The sequence below is a fragment of the Engystomops pustulosus genome, chromosome 6, assembly GCF_040894005.1.
Source record: "Engystomops pustulosus chromosome 6, aEngPut4.maternal, whole genome shotgun sequence".
Classification (NCBI taxonomy): Eukaryota; Metazoa; Chordata; class Amphibia; order Anura; family Leptodactylidae; genus Engystomops; species Engystomops pustulosus.
In genome coordinates this window covers 34,695,989-34,714,257 of record NC_092416.1, presented here as the reverse complement: position 1 = coordinate 34,714,257, position 18,269 = coordinate 34,695,989, and the positions used below count along the sequence as shown (strand labels likewise).

Genomic DNA, 18,269 nt, shown 5'->3' with positions numbered 1-18,269 from the left:
ACCTGGCAATAGTTAATTTCCTACGCTCCTCTGTGCTGTAAGGCTCCACAAGGGGGATACCTAATAATCTGACTTCTTCCAGCATGGGCAAAGTGTTTAGTTTCTCAATGTCTTCCCAGGAATTTATACCTGAAGAAAGAGAGATAAATATTCATAGATCATATGTAACGTGTGAGATACAAGGCAGCTGTCATCCGTGCCTAATAAGGGCCATCTCTCATGTACAATGCTATGATGGTCTGCAGAGAGAACCTGTCAGCACCTATTGTGGTATAACGAATTTGGCTGTCCACTTTCGGTTACCCTATACATGTCATAGATTACGGTATAATAGAGACCTGAGCCGTATTATGTGTATTGCAGTCAATGGACATTATGTGAGGGAGGAGAGTTGTAAGCGGAGATCCCCTTTAAGTTACAATTCCAGCACAAAATATAAGAGGGCTCAGATTTCTGCCGCAATTTATAAAATGTAAAAGGTCCCCACTCGTTTTGAGGAGAAAAAGAGGCGATAAATGTATCATTTCAACTCCAGTGGAGTTTGATCACATATATAGTATGCGCCATGGTCTATGGGGCAGATAGATAAAGGAGAATATATTCAGCTTTAATGGTCACATAGTGATGGAATGGAGAAGCGGGGCATCCAAACTCCTCCAAAATAGGGTCCAGGACCCTTGTTCAAGGAATAAGCGGGTCCATATAGATAAGTCAGTGCAATACATGATGGTCCTGTTTATGTGCTCTTCGAAGGGTAATCAGTGTGAATTGTGTAAAAGAGATTTTCTGGTAAGTGAGAAGATCACATTCAAGGATCCATCGCATTTCTACATGTTACGTCCTATTTGTTGTAAAAGTTGCCTGGAAGCAGTTCTGTCTTCTGGGCAGGAGAGGTATTATAGAAGTTGTAGAAATGTATAACCATTATTATTCTGGAAATCAGTGATTGGCCAAGATTTCACTCTTTACTCTCTTTGCTCTTTACGGAGATCAGTGAGCGCCGCGCTGGGCAATATCCGTCAACTCCATAGAGATTAATGGAGCAGAACGGGCATGCACGGCCGTCTGCTCCATTAGTCTGAAGGAGCGACGAGGGCCTAACTTTAGTTCATAGGAAACCCCCTTTAAAGGGGAATTCTCATTTCGGTAAATAATTGTTATTGTTTACATGATGAAAATTTATAAAATTTTCCAATATACTTTCTGTAACAATTCCTCACAGTTTTCTAGATCTCTGCTTGCTGTCCTGCAGTAGAAAGCTTCTATGTTTACTTCTAGTGGACAGAAATCTGGTCGCACAGGTGCACAGCTCGTTATATCATAAGGAGTAATCAGAGCCGTGTGATATAACGAGATGACGTCAACAAGAAGACGCCGCGATGTGCGGGATAACACTCTGATCGTGGGTGTTACCGGTAAGTCTTTGCTGCGATAGGCTCGGCATGTGAGCCCTCTCCATGCACCCGCACCCGTGACGTGCTATTACGTCACGGGTCGTTAAAGCGTTAATAATGACTCCACCTTGTCATGTCTCAATCTGCTTGTAAGCAATATACAGTAATAGCAGAGCCATAACCCCAGACGTAGAGGATCTCACCTGATTTGTGAAGACTTATAGAGCGTAGATTCGGAAACAGCCGTGCCAATGATCCGGCCAAATCATCAATGGCCAAAATATTGTTATTTGCAAGGACGAGGGTGTGGAGACAAGGAAACATTGTGCCCAGCTTACAGATATCTGACCAGTCCTGAAGATTATTGTCCGTTATATGGAGAAGCTTGAGGGAATGGAAACACCCCGGGGAGCTGACTACATTCTCATAGTCATTAAGGCACAGGAATAGCTCCTCCAGCCTGAAAAAGAAGAATTAGATTGGATTACAATGTCATCATAGGGTTAATGTAAATGAAAAGGACTCGGGTCATTACCAGTATTGGATTATCTGGCTATTGTGAGGAGCGTGCAAACTGCTTTTCTTCACATTATCACATATGCTGGAAGCATTTTCTGCCATATATAATGTACAATAAACACCGGGAGAACATCATCTAATCTACATTATAAGCTTCCCAGCCGCCGGCTACTACCATCTGCGGTGTACCGGCTGCCTCCCCTTACATAGGGAGCGATTATCCTGTAACCTACGCAAAAATCTTATAGTACTGTCTACAATACAAAACGAGAACAGAAAATGTGCCACACATAGGCCTCAACAAACCAACAAAGTGATGAATTTTATCGTAAATCCAATACAAAAGTTGATAAAAAGTAGACAGCAGATTATAAAAACACTTAAAAATGTGTTAGTACACTAAAAACTCCATAGGGTGAATACCAGGTCCAGTTCCAGGTTTCAGTAAGCCCCTGGGTGACAGCGCCTCAGTGGGCCCCTTTGCAGTGAACTCATGTGGCAGCATTAAAAATTCAGAAACGAATTCCCTAAATTATTCCCTAGTTTAGCATACCAAACAGACCCCTCATGGTATACAGCCCCCTCATGGTTATTTAATATACAGCCCCCTCATGGTTATTTAATATACAGCCCCCTCATGGTTATTTAATATACAGGCCCCTCATGGTTATTTAATATACAGCCCCCTCATGGTTATTTAATATACAGCCCCCTCATGGTTATTTAATATACAGGCCCCTCATGGTTATTTAATATACAGCCCCCTCATGGTTATTTTATATACAGCCCCCTCATGGTTATTTAATATACAGCCCCCTCATGGTTATTTTATATACAGCCCCCTCATGGTTATTTAATATACAGGCCCCTCATGGTTATTTAATATACAGGCCCCTCATGGTTATTTTTTATAAAGACCACTTCAGCCACTATGGATTCATTAGATACAGCATTATATGCCCCCCCCAGCAGCTCTGGGCCCAGGCACTTGGCCAGGTATGCCCAGTGCTGGCGCCGGCCCTGTTGACTATAATACAATCACCCAAATAACACCCTAGCTGCCCATAAAACAATTCATAGGGTTCTTGTATATACACAAAATAAAGCATGAAACACCCCTAGAGCCCCTTGTAAGAGACTGGTTTCCTATAAGTAGGCGTTTGTAAAATCCAGGGAATAAACACAAATGCCACCATATATAAAGCAGATCAGATCATACCACTGTGTGACATCACTAAAAAGACGCCGAGGGCAGCCAAGGTGGAACACACCCCACACGTTCCGGTGTGACTTCACCAGGGGTATCACAATTGGAGTCAGTGTGGCAGATCTAAATATGTGCAATGGGGGTCCCATCCGCTCATTCAGAGAGAAGATGAGCCGCCGTCCTAGTTCTGCACCGGTTCGGTGGTGCGCATCCGTCAACGGCTAATTACGTCATAGCTTAGTTGTTATTTAGTGCGCCTCCATGTGTGATCCATTCAGGCTCATTGTGCACACATTGTACATATCTCAAACGTTAATTAATATTGCTTCGTTGCAAGACTTACATATTAATATATGTATATGTAATAAGACAGTGTCAGCCTACAACAGATACAATGTGCTAATTACAAGTGTAGTATTACAGTAACTCAGGGCCGGCGCTACCACTGGGCATACCGGGGCCCAGTGCTGCTGGGGGGCCCACATAAAGTTATACATCGGAAACTTTGGGGGCAAAGGGGGCTGTATCTAATGATTCATAGGGGGTGAGGGGTCTTTATATAAAATAACCATGAGGGGGCTGTTTGGGATAGTAAATTAGGGAATATTTTATGGAACAGGAGACTGTTTTAGTTTCTGAATTTTTAACGCCACGTTCACTGCAAAGAGTCCCACGGAGGCACGCGAGTTCACTGCAAAGGGGCCCGGTGAGGCTCTGTCGCCCAGGAGGCTACTGAAACCTGGAGACGACCCTGCAGTAAATCTTATACGTAGTCTATACGTAGTCACACAATATAGGTCTACTTATTGCACTTGGTTTATACTCTTAAATCGGATTTAGCACTTGATACGAGGTTGGTTGTATAATATGAAGTCCACAAGGATTTGTTGAAAATGTTTACAAAATATTGATTTTGATATATGGCTAAAAGTCCAGTTATTCATGAGAACAGTGCCCCAGCAGCATCATCGTGTCCTCCAAACAAGGAAAGCTGGGTGGAGAGCTGGGTGGTCCAGTTTTCATGATCCTGGAGGTTCCAAGCAGTTTGACCCTCATGATTTGGCTTGTGGGATAAATTATAAATTTTGGAAAGTTCCCAAGTTCAGTTCAGTGATTCTACATTCGGTCTGGTAAATCCCACAAACAAACAGAGCAAGCATGTATGCCAAACTCACTGGTATGCAATGGGCTTAGGGGAACCTACCACCAGGAATGCCATTTTTAGCTGTTGACCGGTTCCAAAAGCCTTTACTATACTGGTTTTTAAATAAATCCTTTGTAATCATTTTGAATCATCTCATTACTTTATATACTTTTTATTCACATTACCTGGCTCCCGGCCAGGAGTGTGTGGTGAGTTTCCATGGGTGGGGTGGCTGCAGCCTGTGTGTGCCTGTGTCAGTCTCCTCCGTACTCATGCCCCCCCCCTCCCCATTTCCTGGCATGTGCATTGAGCAGACAGGGGAGGGAATGGTGTAGAGTAGATGAAGAATACATGAGCAGACACAGGCTGCAGCTGTCCCTCCCCCCTGGGACTTACCACACGCTGCTGGCAGGGAGCCAGGTAATGTGAAATAAACTTATATAAACTACTGAAATAATGCTGACAAAAATCAGAATAGCATAGGCTAATGGCACCTATCACCATCTAAAAATGAAATGTCTGTGTAAGCAGAGACTCTGTAGTCTGACATCAGAGATGGACAGAGGGAGGAGAGAGAATAGTTGTCCTGATGAATACACTGGACTCATCATAAAAGATATAATATACTTACTCAGGTAATTCCAACAGTAACGTATGGACCGTTTCCCAGGAAACTTTACAATTGTTAAGAACCAGTTTACGGATACCGGAAAACGTTCCGGCGCATTTCCTTTCCAGGACAGAGGCCTGCAGAGGGTTGGAGCTGAGATTCAGGAATTCCAGTTGAGGCACGTTAGACACAATCTTGCTGACCTATTAAAACATTTAGATAGGAAACAAGTTAATACATTTAACGATAATCCCAGGAAACGTTTATAATACGGTTATCCTCATCCTCATAGGAACTAATGAGGAATTCCAGAAGGGCCATATATTAGTACAGACTTATATATCATAGTAGTCCTATAAGAATGCACAACCCCCGCAGACATTACACGGACACCACTCCATACACCAGCCTGGAATCCCAGGGGAAGACTAGTTATAGGGAGATGGATAGAAATTCACTTTAGAAGGTTTTCTCTGTTTGCACAGAAGTTACACATGATAACAGAACACAAACAGCAATGAATGCAGATCTGCTGGGGAAAAACACATAGAAACAAGGGCATTGGCATTTATGGGTTAATTGAAATGCTAAATTGCAGGAAGACACAAAGAGGACACCTGCATATACAGTGATGACCCCCAGGAGACGACACTGCTACCTGGCTAAGAAGGCTTCATCGCATTACTCAGAAATAGACAAATTTCATAATTAAAGGGATCGTCCAGTTACAGCAAATAACGGATATTGTTTGTGTAAAAAAAAATCCAATTTTCGAATAAACTTTCTGTATCAATTCCTTGCTGTGTTCTCTAGATCTTCGCCTGCTGTCATTCTATATGAAGCTTCACTGTTTACTTCTTGTGGATAAAATCGGTCCATGGTCATGTCATGTCACACAGGTGCACAGCTTGTTATATCCCTGGTCATGGGATGTCACACAGGTGCACAGCTTGTTATATCCCTAGTCATGTGATGTCACACAGGTGCACAGCTTGTTATATCCCTGGTCATGTGGTGTCACACAGGTGCACAGCTTGTTATATCCCTGGTCATGTGATGTCACACAGGTGCACGGCTCGTTGTATCCCTGGTCATGTGATGTCACACAGGTGCACGGCTTGTTGTATCCGTGGTCATGTGATGTCACACAGGTGCACGGCTCGTTTTATCCCTGGTCATGTCATGTCACACAGGTGCACAGCTTGTTATATCCCTGGTCATGGGATGTCACACAGGTGCACAGCTCGTTGTATCCCTGGTCATGTGATGTCACACAGGTGCACAGCTCGTTTTATCCCTGGTCATGTGATGTCACACAGGTGCACAGCTCGTTGTATCCCTGGTCATGTGATGTCACACAGGTGCATGGCTTGTTATATCACAACAGAGAGTAATAAGAGCTGTGTGATTAGTGTTAAGAGGCTCTAAACCCAAAGTTCTCGTCATGAACCAGGACTTGAACTTCAGTCAGTTTGTTTCCGGGTCCAGCTCAACACCGCTATTAATAAGGCCCTTGATCGGTGTCTGCATCTTTTTAAATGCCGCTGGCAAAGCAGTCAGAGGCATTGAAATTAAGGTGGGGTGCGCATGCTGGCTCCAACAGGATTTTTAACTTAATAGGGTCCAGTCATTCTTATGCACCCTTGTGACATCACATGACCAGGGACCAGCGTTTATCCACAGGAAGTACACAATGAAGCTTTCTATAGAATGACAGCAAGCAGAGATCTAGAAAACAAGGAGGAATTGATACAGAAAGCATATAGGAAAGTTGTATAACTTTTCATCATACAAACATTATCGATTATTTGCTGAAAGTGGACGATCCCTTTACTATATATAAAATATCACAGGACTGGGACTAGTGTATACAGATTGTACAGGCCATAACAGATGGACATTCTGATTTATAGTTAGTGAAATAAGTGTTTTTTGTATTTTTTTTTGTTTCCCCATTAAAGGGGTTGTCGTACACATGCACACTCTACTTGTCTAGCATGCGTGTGTGTACGGAGGAGCCTGGAGGAGAGCTATGGAATTTGTATGGGCAGCAGAGAGGGGTTCTCACCCACCTCCCAGCTATAGATAGGCACATTGCATGGTGGGGAAAGCTCTATATAATGTGTAAAGGCCAAGTCAGGATGCTGCAGCTCAGCTTCTATGTACTTGTATCAGGATCTGAGCTGCAGTAACACTGCTTGGCCACTACACAGCGTGTGGAGCTGTGTTCTTCCAGATCAGCTGCCCATTGGCTATGTCAAAGGTCCATGCACCGCCGATGTGATAAACAGCCTATTGTTTGGATAGGTTATCATTGAAATCGTGGAGAAACCCTTTAAAGAGTTACTGTCACCAGGATTTACCCCACTAAACTAGTGGATTATACTACTAAATATGACATACTAAATATTATACTGGGAAGGACCTTCACCCATGAGATCCTCATATATCTGTGCCTTCTCTCAATAAATATGTAACCAAAAGCCATTTCAGGACCTCTGAAGGTCCACCAAAGGTCCTGAAACAGCGGATTGAAAACAGAAGTGACAAATCACCCATTCCCCACGAAGCTTAAAGGGCATCTACCACCAGGCTGAAGGACTGTATGCAAATGAGCCGGAGGTGCTCCAGGCTCCATAGGTGATAATGGAGCCTGGAGCCCCTCAGGCTCATTTGCATACAGTCTTTCATCCCGGTGGTAGTTGCTCTTTCATGCTAGCACAATATGTAGGAAGCGATTCCAGAGTTGTAGGGGCTATAATATGCATACAGCCAATGGCAGTCTTAATCTGCCCCTGGTTGGCTCCTGAGGTTGGTGAAGAAAGGTCCTTTCTAGAACTTCTTCTTTAAAGTGAAATAACACCTGATTATCTATAAAAAAAATCTCCCCAAGTCAGCAAAATATGACTCTTCTCATTCCATTTTTACCTGGTTTACAGGTTGTAGGGAGATGGTGAGTTCAGCATCCCTTGTCTTTAGTTCTGTAGCACCTAGAAAAATGCTTTTATATTAAAGATAAGAATCTCATCTTTCACATCACATTGGTCTGTGAGATAAAGAACGAGAGACCCAGGCAGGTAAATTCATACTTGGAAATACAAGGTGCAGTTAAAGATCCGATTTCTCCTTATTTTTAAAGTGTTCTGTAATTCCAGTTCTGTAGCTCACAGAAGCATGAATGATCTCGAGGTGTTTTAAAAGATGAGATTCTTATCTTTAATATGCCACCAGTAGCACGTTTCTAGGAGCTATAAAACAGAAGAGCGGCTTCTGACGTGACACTACCCCTGCAACCAGTAAACTTGACTCATCTCATGTGAAAATGAAATGAGAAGAGTCATATTTTCTGACTTTGGGGTTGATTTTTTTTTATAGGTAATTGGGTGAGATTTCACATAAAAGAGGAAATTCTAGAAAGGACATTTCATAGCCGACCTTAAGAGGGCTAGTGAGGTAAAACCTGATGACAGGTTCCCTTTAAATGTACTGGTTATTGCCTCCAACAATGAATCCCACAGTGGATGACGTCCGGTCTCACCTCCTGCCAGTTGTCCAGTTTGTTACCAGACAGGTCCAGTTCCGAAACGTGGGAACAAAACGCAGCAATCTCGCTCTCATCCCCGGCGTGGCTGATACCACAGCTGTTCAACACCAGGATACTGGGAAGATTCAAGCGATCTGCAATATATAATCCATAGATAATCCCGTCCTTATTAACCCCTTCAAGTACAGATCGTCTCCTATCCCCTCCGTCTCCTATATTTGGTTTGATTCACAGCAGGTCTGTCAGAAATGTTAGGTTTTTTTGATGTGATTTAAATGATTATTATAATTGGGACACATCTTTCTTAATCTTATGTAATTGTGTTGGGGTACGACTGCCCATGGACATCTAGAGCTGAGATGTCCAGTATAATGGGTGACATAGGGGATGAAGGACGGGCTATCTATTAATAATAATACGCTACTACAGGAAGGAATCTAGTGGTAGCTAAATATAGAGAATATCCTGCTGTATACATAAGCCCTGGTTACATAACCTGGGGAGGGCTACATAATGCAGTACTGCCACCTGCTGGTAATTCAGCAAGAGTACAATTCTGTATAGACCTGAGGAAATGCAGAGAAAGTCATGAATCTGTAGAAAGGTTGTTATTGTGTAGGAGGAGTTCAGTTTCTTCTGCTCTATATGTACAATTTGCTCTGCTCCTCCTGCTCTATAACATGCTGCCTGCAGATAGGACACTATGTAGAATCTACTCAGCTCCTCCTGCTATCTCCTCAGATTATGCTGCTCTATAACATACTACTTGTAGATAGGACAATATGTACAATCTCCTCAGATTATGCTGCTCTATAACATACTACTTGTAGATAGGACAATATGTACAATCTCCTCAGATTCTGCTGCTCTATAACATGCTGCCTGCAGATAGGACACTATGTACAATCTGCTTAGTACAATTCTGTATAGACCTGAGGAAATGCAGAGAAAGTCATGAATCTGTAGAAAGGTTGTTATTGTGTAGGAGGAGTTCAGTTTCTTCTGCTCTATATGTATAATTTGCTCTGCTCCTCCTGCTCTATAACAAACTGCCTGTAGATAGGACAATATGTACAATCTGTTGAGCTTCTCCATAAATCTCTTAGAGCAGAACTGTTTTAGTTCCTCATGGCAACCAATCAGAGCTCAGCTTTCATTTTCCCACAGCCGTTTATAAAATTAAAGCTGAGCTCTGATTGGTTTCCATGGGCAACTAAAACAGTTTTACCTCAGAAACTTAATGATAAATCTCCCCCTCAGTTTCTTCTCGCAGGACAAGTGAGTGAAGTGAGACAGTGGTCGCACTACGTGTTCAGCATCTCCTCCAACAAGCGGAGAAGCAGATGGAGCTTCAGGAGGAGCACATCCTGAGGATAGATAGATCATGTCCATGCTTTTTAGCAGACTAGAAAGCTGTTACCTTTCATAGGTGAAACTTGTGGCCCTGGGGGAACATGGACGCCAGCCCCGGGTCCCCTCCTATACGGGAAGTTTTCTGGGCTGTACTTCTCACACAGAACCTGCATGAAACTCCTTCCACAAGGTGGCTCCATTTCTGTTTCCTAGAAGAACAAGGACACCAGATTAGGGCTTATGCTCAAGAATAAAAGTTGTGCGCCTACAGCTAGATGTTCTAGACTCCTTCATGGAACATCAAGTAGTCAAGTAATGAGAATTTTTTGTCACAGGGGTTACATGATTGATGGCCTATCCATAGGATAACTCATAAACACCATACGGGTCATGTCTTTTGGCCCAACCCCTGGTCCATCTCGAGCTGAGGTAAACTAACAAGCTCATCCACTACCTACGGGGTCCAACAACCGACACCTTCACCAACAAATATTGATGGACTATTTAGAAGAAGTTTTCTAAGAGAACCCAAAGTGTTCTGGCTCCTGGTTTCCATGTCACGTTGGTACTTCTGGTCTTCGCCTATCTGGCAGTGCCAATTCATGGTCACCTTGGACTACAAGACGTCACAAGTGACTCAAATGCTGAAGACCGGAAGTACAGGCGGTCCCCTACTTAAGGACACTCGTCTTACAGATGACCCCTAGTTAAAGGCGGAACCCTCTGCCCACTGTGACCTCTGGTGATGCTGGATGCTTTATGCTTTACTATAGTCCAGTGATGGCGAACCTTTTAGTGGCTGAGTGCCCGACTGCAACCCCAAACCCCCCTTATTTATCGTAAGGTGCCAACCAAAAATTAAAGCAGTAACTTATTGCTCCCTGTTCAACAACTTTCAATCATATTGGCCTCCTGTGGACAGTAACATAGTAGAAAGATGGAAAATTTTCATCATTTTAGCTTCTTTCCAATGTCCCTCTGTACACAGAGAATCGTGGGACCAGGAGGAGGTTCTCCAAAGATAATTCGGCCCTGTCTACACATTATCCCTCTTACTACAGTCCCTAGTAATGAAGTAATTATCAAAATATAACTGAAAGCAGCATCTTTTAAGTAGCTTGGAACTGCAGGAAGATTCTTTTGAGTTCTGTCTGGTGTACTGGGGCGATGGTCCGGGTGCCCACTGAAAGGGCTCTGAGTGCCGCCTCTGGCACCAGTGCCATAGGTTCGCCACCACTGCTATAGGCCCATGCGGCAATGATCAGCTGTAAGGTGTCTGTAATGAAGCTTTATTGATAATCCTTGGTCCCATTACAGCTAAAAATTTTGAAAATACAATTGTCACTGGGGCAAAAAAACTACAATTATACAACATACAGCTTCGATTTACATACAAATTCAACTTAAGAACAAACCTATGGAACCTATCTTGTATGTAACCCGGGGTACCAGAAATCAGAGCCGGCTATATTTACTTAATCTTTTTTCCCCACATTACCCAGAAACCTTGGAAAACCACTTTAACGTATGACCACATTCATTTAAATGCGCAATATGGCCAACCATTTACATGGCTGTATTGTCCACCATACCATGAGTGAGACGTAAAAAAATATAGAGCATGTCATATTTTCTCCAGTATTTGCATTTCGTATGCCCCAGAAAAGTCTATGGGAACATTTAAAATATGTGTTATATATGGTCTGGTACCGTATGCTGCCATATATACGTGCAGTATCCAGCGAGACCAGAACCAGTGGGAGGAGCATTCTGTCCGCCAGCCAATAATCAACCATCATTTGCCAGCCCACTGCATCTTATATGGATACGGTACGGATACAGTGACATATGTGCATGTACAGATAATAAACGTCACGTTTATACGGATTTATACAACACAGAAATACAGGACTGGAGAAATCGTATGTCTGTGTGAAAGCGAAGATATTAATATCTATGATTCAGAACCCTCAAGTACTCAATACGGAGATCAGATTTCAGCTAAATATAGGCTAGTAAGGATTTTTTGTACATTTTTTTTTAATCTTTAAGTCTGGAAGTGTTGGTGGCTGATAGTGTAGCGTTGTACGTTGCGTTACACACGCCCAATGTCGTCCGTTTGTATCTGCCGGAGGAGAACATTGCCACGTATTTTGCTTCATTGATTTCTACATTGAAAATAATTTACCGAAAAGAAAAGTTTACCGAAAAGAAAAGGAACTTTGCATGTATCTGGATTGACTCCTATAGAGATGTAGCACAAGCCAGAGCTGTACGTAGACCTTCCATAACACCAAAACATCCTGACTATTATTGTCTGGTTCCTCCTTGTGCCACCAAACCAGCTTGTCCTAGCATGGACTCCATATGTCCTCCAAGGTGTCCTAAATCCTTAAGCTCTCCTACATTAATCCGAGGACTTAAGCTTCCCACCAGAGCGTTACACTGCCCCATTGGCTCCGGTCTACTTCTCAGTCTGAGGCCATCTGTTCCCTCAGATAAGTTAGAGAACAAGACACAAGACCAAGTCTTCTTCTTCTACTGCTCCATAGCCAAAAGTCATGTGCCCATTGGGGTCAGATATCTGGTACCCCTGCTGACCTTACATGACCTTCCCAATTTAGCCCATTAAAAGGAATATGATTGAGTCTCAACGCCAGGCACAGCTACTATACAGTGTCCAACCTCCAGCCTGGGATGCACTCAGTGATGGTTCCAGGTGCTAGAGCCCTATTGATCTGATACAAGTGGAAAGATGCACAGGGCCTGTTGATATGGGTTAACATACGGCTGCTAGAAAAGGCTTCACTGCGCATGTTCGGGATATTGGGTCGTTAGCGCTTGTGATGCGTCATTAAGTTTTCTGCTTGCTGTCATTGCATGGAAAGCTTGATTGTTTACTTCCCGTGGATAAACACTGATCCGTGGTCCTATGATGTCACACAGGTGCACTCATATCACAGAGAGTAATCAGTGCTGTCTGATATATAATGAGCTGTGCACCTGTGTGACATCACATGACCAGAGAGATAATGAACCGTACATCTGAATCATGGATATAACGAGCTGTGCACCTGTGCGACATCACATGATTAAGGATATAATGAGCTGGTCACCTGTGTGACATCACATGACCAGAGATATAGCAAGCCGTGCACTTGTGTGACATCACATGACTAGGGATATAATAAGCCGTGCACCTGTGTGACATCACATGACCAGGGATATAATAAGCGTGCACCTGTATTACATCACATGACCAGGGATGTAACGAGTTGTGCACCTGTGTGACATCACATGACCAGGGATATAACGAGCCGCGCACCTGTGTGACATCACATGGCCATGGATAAAACAAGCTGTTCACCTGTGTGACATCACATGACCAGGGATATAACGAGCCATTCGCCTGTGTGACATCACATGACCAGGGATATATAACGAGCCATGCACCTGTGTGACATCACATGACCAGAGATATAACAAACCGTGCACCTGTCCGACATCACATGATCAGAGATATAACGAGCTGTGCACCTGTGTGACATCACATGATCAGAGATATAACGAGCCATGCACCTGTGTGACATCGCATGATCAGAGATATAACGAGCCGTGCACCTTTGTGACATCGCATGATCAGAGATATAACGAGCCGTGCACCTGTGTGACATCACATGATCAGAGATATAACGAGCCATGCACCTGTGTGACATCACATGATCAGAGATATAACGAGCCGTGCACCTTTGTGACATCGCATGATCAGAGATATAACGAGCCGTGCACCTGTGTGACATCACATGATCAGAGATATAACGAGCCATGCACCTGTGTGACATCACATGATCAGAGATATAACGAGCCGTGCACCTGTGTGACATCACATGATCAGAGATATAACGAGCCGTGCACCTGTGTGACATCGCATGACCATGGACCAGTGTTTATCCACAGGAAGTAAACAATGAAGCTTCCTATAGAAGGAAAGCAAGCAGAGATCTAGAAAACTGTAAGCTGTATAACTTCAATACACAAACAATATCAAACGTTTGCTGGACAACTCCTTTATCTAGACATAAGTTTATTTGTGGACCGTCCCCTCCGCTGGATAGAAAACAATCTGTCCGCAACATATAAGTACAGTGGATTATGTTTATGCAACAAAATATCTCGTAATATCTTGTGTTATCTGAGAGATTTCAGAGAACTACAGCGGGAAACACCTGCACAATGCAAACCAGTTTCACGACTCTCACCGCAAACTGTGTCACTTACCAAAACGTCACTACTTCCCTACCCCCAAGTGTTTACTTGTATAAGAGAGCTGAGCGACGCAGGGAAACAGCTGAGTGTGCGGATATGAGTGTAAGCTCTTGTGTGCACAGGGTTACTCACCACATTCCAGGACAGGACTTCAACCCAGGACCACATTATACCCGGGCAGCCCCCTGCACTGCTCAGACGCCGCTTGTTTTCCTCTGTCTGAAATTTGGCAGTTCATGAAGAGTGAATAGAGCTCTGCGGTTACTATGGAGAAGCCAAAACAATGACTTCATGCCCCCCCTCCAGCCCCCCTGCCTGCACACGGAGGAGACACTGCCCGCCCCTTCCCTATACCTCATCAGGAGACAAAGGTCTACACTGATAGCACTCCCACATCTACATAACAATTGTGCAAACGTCACTTACTCTGCAGCCAGCACTTTCTCCATGTCAGTGTTATGGAAAATTTTTGAGTGTTTTTGATACAATTTTATGAGCCAAAGCAAGAAGAGAATTCAACGGGCAAAGGTAATTCAGAAGTTTGCCATAAAGGAAATCTAGCGTCAAAATCCATCATGATAAACCAGGCACCGTGACTTCTTATAATCATCATCCATGGCCTCCTCCCTTCCAGAATCAACTTTGTTACATTTAAATTAAAATTATGCAAATAAGCCTGAAGGGCTCCCTGAGACATTACCAGCCACTCTGTGCTGCAGCTTCACAGGCTCCCCCTCTCCCTGCTCCTTCAGCACTTCCTTCCTCCCTCTTCTGATGTAATCTCACTACAGAATTGGAAGTTTTAGCACACAGTGGGAGGGGGAAGTGCTCATGTACAGTGTAACAGCCTGTAAATCTGCAGCAAGGAGGGGCTCTGGTTATACCCCAGAGCCTTTCTGGCTCATTAGCATAATTTTAAAAGTTCATTTTTAGAAGTAAGGAGGCCATAGTTAACAAATATAATATAAGAAGATTGCCACAGTCACGCTGCCTAGATATATAAGAAATTGCTCCTGGTTTGTCATGATGGAGTTTGATGGTAGATTTCCTTTAAAGGGAATGTGTCATTAATAAAATATATTTCCCATCCACAAAATCAGCAGAGGAACCTCACAACCAAGACCCTCAACGATCCATTGAATAAGGGACCGCAAATTCCCCGGACCTGCTCCATTCCAAAGGGACTTCTAGTAACTGTGCTTCATTAAAGGGGATTTTAGGAATTCCCTACAACCACTTGGAGGCAGATGTGTCAAAAAACAAAGTGTACTGTGTTCTGGTTGAAGGTAGGAGAGGGTCGCAAGACTCACTTCAGCCAAACCATGACCCCCAGAGACCACAGGACGTCACCTGTGACATCAGAGGGAGTAATGCCCTATGGTGTGGGGAGACCATGGATTGGTGGAAGAGGGTTCTGTGATCCCTCAACACATCCAGCAAGGAGCAGAAACACTGATCGGAAGTACTGCAGGCAGCATGTTATAGAACAGGAGGAGCTGAGCAGATTGTACATAGTGGGGGTCATTTACGAAGGGCCCGATTCACGTTTTCCCGACGTGTTACCCGAATATTTCCGATTTGCGCCGATTTCCCCCTGAATTGCCCCAGGATTTTGGCGCACGCAATCGGATTGTGGCGCATCGGAGCTGGCATGCATGCGACGGAAATTGGGGGGCGTGGCCGAACGGAAACCCGACGCATTTAAAACAAAAAATCTGTCACGGAGCTTGCACTTACCTTCACTCACCCCGGCTCGGTGAACTCCAGCGCGTTCAGATGCTTTTCAGCGCAGCAGCGCCACCTGGTGGAAGGCGGAGGAACTACCTTAATGAATCCCGGTCGGACCTGAATCCAGCGCAGAGAACGTGCCGCTGGATCGCGAATGGACCGGGTAAGTAAATCTGCCCCAGTGTCCTATCTGCAGGCAGCATGTTATAGAGCAGGAGGATCTGAGCAGATTGTACATAGTGTCCTATCTGCAGGCAGCATGTTATAGAGCAGGAGGAGCTGAGCAGATAGGACACTATGTACAATCTACAGGCAACATGTTATAGAACAGGAGGATCTGAGCAGATTGCATATAGTGTCCTGTCTGCAGGCAGCATGTTATAGAGCAGGAGGAGCTGAGCAGATTGTACATAGTGTCCTATCTACAGGCAGCATGTTATAGAACAGGAGGATCTGTGCAGATTCCATATAGTGTCCTGTCTGCAGGCAGCATGTTATACAGCAGGTGGAGCTCAGCAGATTGTACATAGTGTCCTATCTGCAGGCAGCATGTTATACAGCAGGAGGAGCTGAGCAGATTGTATATAGTGTCATATCTGGAGGCAGATTGGAAGTACTGGGCTGTGACACTAAGGGGTTTTCCAGAATTCCTAAAAAAAACCTGTGTACTTCTATGTGCATTAACTTACAGGCTACAGGACATTCATAACTCGGAAGTCCTGTAGGTTCAGGGGGACACATGGTTGCCCTGTCCTCTGGGTTGTGGTGGTTTTTGGCCATCAGACCTTCTAAGATACATACATTAAAGGTGATAAATGCTTTTATTGACAAATAACGTGCAATTTGAGTTGCTCTTTTTAGCAGCGTTCCTGCTGGGATTTTAACCATCCGTCGGCTTTGTTAAATTTTTCTATAGCAAAGGTTGAAAGCCATAGGGTCGGCCTGCAGTATGACATAACATCACAGTGCAGCTAGTTACAGCATGTGTGTAGGTCCACTATGCGGCTACTGTACATAACAGCAGCTTAGTCTACTGCAGATAGCCCAAAACCATGTCCAGTGTATAATACCTCTGCTACCTGCCGGACCCACTCCTGGAAGCCAGACAGAACTTCTCATCTACCTACACATATGTATTCTGGATAGCCGCGGGGCTTGTGCATTGAACAGAGACACTCGGAGGAATGAGGAAGATGTACATATAGAAACTCATCTTACAGCCCTGGAGACAGACATTCTGTACGGTAACAATTGCAGGTGCAGCTCTGTGCCATGGAGAGCCCCCAGACCAGAGACCTTCTCCCCCCTGCCCCAGGAATCAGACACTTACCCCTCAACTATGGATAGGGGAATATTGTATTTTGATACAATCCAATATGTCAAGTTAAAAAACACAAAACACTGTAAAAAAAATGTCTCAATGCTGATGTAAACGAGGGAGCTACCATCAAAAGCAAGTCCAACCTGCATACAATCCACAAATATAAGCATAAAAAAGATCAAGCTTCTACATTCAAAAGCAGGGATTCCAGATTTTTTATGAGGTAAGTATGTCGTTTAGCCGTTTGAATCTGCAGGCTGTACATAGTGTCCTATCTGCAGACAGCATGTTATAGAGCAGGAGGAGCTGAGCAGATTGTACATAGTGTCCTATCTGCAGACAGCATGTTATAGAGTAGGAGGCGCTGAGCAGATTGTACATAGTGTCCTATCTGCAGACAGCATGTTATAGAGTAGGAGGCGCTGAGCAGATTGTACATAGTGTCCTATCTGCAGGCAGCATGTTATAGAGTAGGAGGCGCTGAGCAGATTGTACATAGTGTCCTATCTGCAGACAGCATGTTATAGAGTAGGAGGCGCTGAGCAGATTGTACATAGTGTCCTATCTGCAGGCAGCATGTTATAGAGCAGGAGGCACTGAGCAGATTGTACATAGTGTCCTATCTGCAGGCAGCATGTTATAGAGCAGGAGGAGATGAAAACATTGTACATAGTGTCCTATCTGCAGGCAGCATGTTATAGAGCAGGAGTTTCTAAGGAAATTATACATAGTATCCTATCTGCAGACAGAATGTTATAGAGCAGCAGGAGCTGGACAGTTCAATGGCAGTAGGTGGTCCCGTCAGCCATTGACACTTATCTTTTGTATATACACTCATTATAGTTCCAACCATATACAAAGTGAAAGAGCAGGGATTTACATAAATACATGATCCCCCACCTTCATGTGATTGCTGGGGATCGGAACACTGTGAATAATTTCAATTACTGTGAAACCCTTTCAGCCATCTTACAGTGGATGGAACTTGGAGCAGATGTCTCCATAGGACGTGTAGTGGCCGTTCCGTGACACTGCAGACTTGGAGATACTGGGGCAAATTTACTTACCCGGCCCATTCGCGATCCAGCGGCGCGTTCTCTGCTCTGGATTCGGGTCCGGCCGGGATTTAAGAAGGTAGTTCCTCCGCCGTCCACCAGGTGGCGCTGCTGCGCTGAAAATCATC

The 18,269-nt window shown here is 44.1% G+C and overlaps 1 protein-coding gene across 4 annotated transcripts in view; it reads right to left on the bottom strand.

The window, feature by feature from the left end:
• TBCEL (tubulin folding cofactor E like) overlaps window positions 1–18,269 on the bottom strand; it is a 46,924-nt gene that overhangs the window by 14,114 nt on the left and 14,541 nt on the right. For 2 of the 4 annotated variants that reach the window (XM_072155638.1, XM_072155636.1), the window contains 5 exons: window positions 9,839–9,980; window positions 8,413–8,552; window positions 4,896–5,077; window positions 1,598–1,854; window positions 3–129 (listed from right to left, as the gene is read on the bottom strand). In XM_072155638.1, the coding sequence (XP_072011739.1) occupies window positions 3–129; window positions 1,598–1,854; window positions 4,896–5,077; window positions 8,413–8,552; window positions 9,839–9,980 (848 nt within the window). Of the gene's footprint in view, window positions 1–2; window positions 130–1,597; window positions 1,855–4,895; window positions 5,078–8,412; window positions 8,553–9,838; window positions 9,981–12,559; window positions 12,648–14,169; window positions 14,324–18,269 lie in introns of those variants that run through there. The other 2 variants (XM_072155637.1, XM_072155639.1) reach the window with 2 other exon arrangements.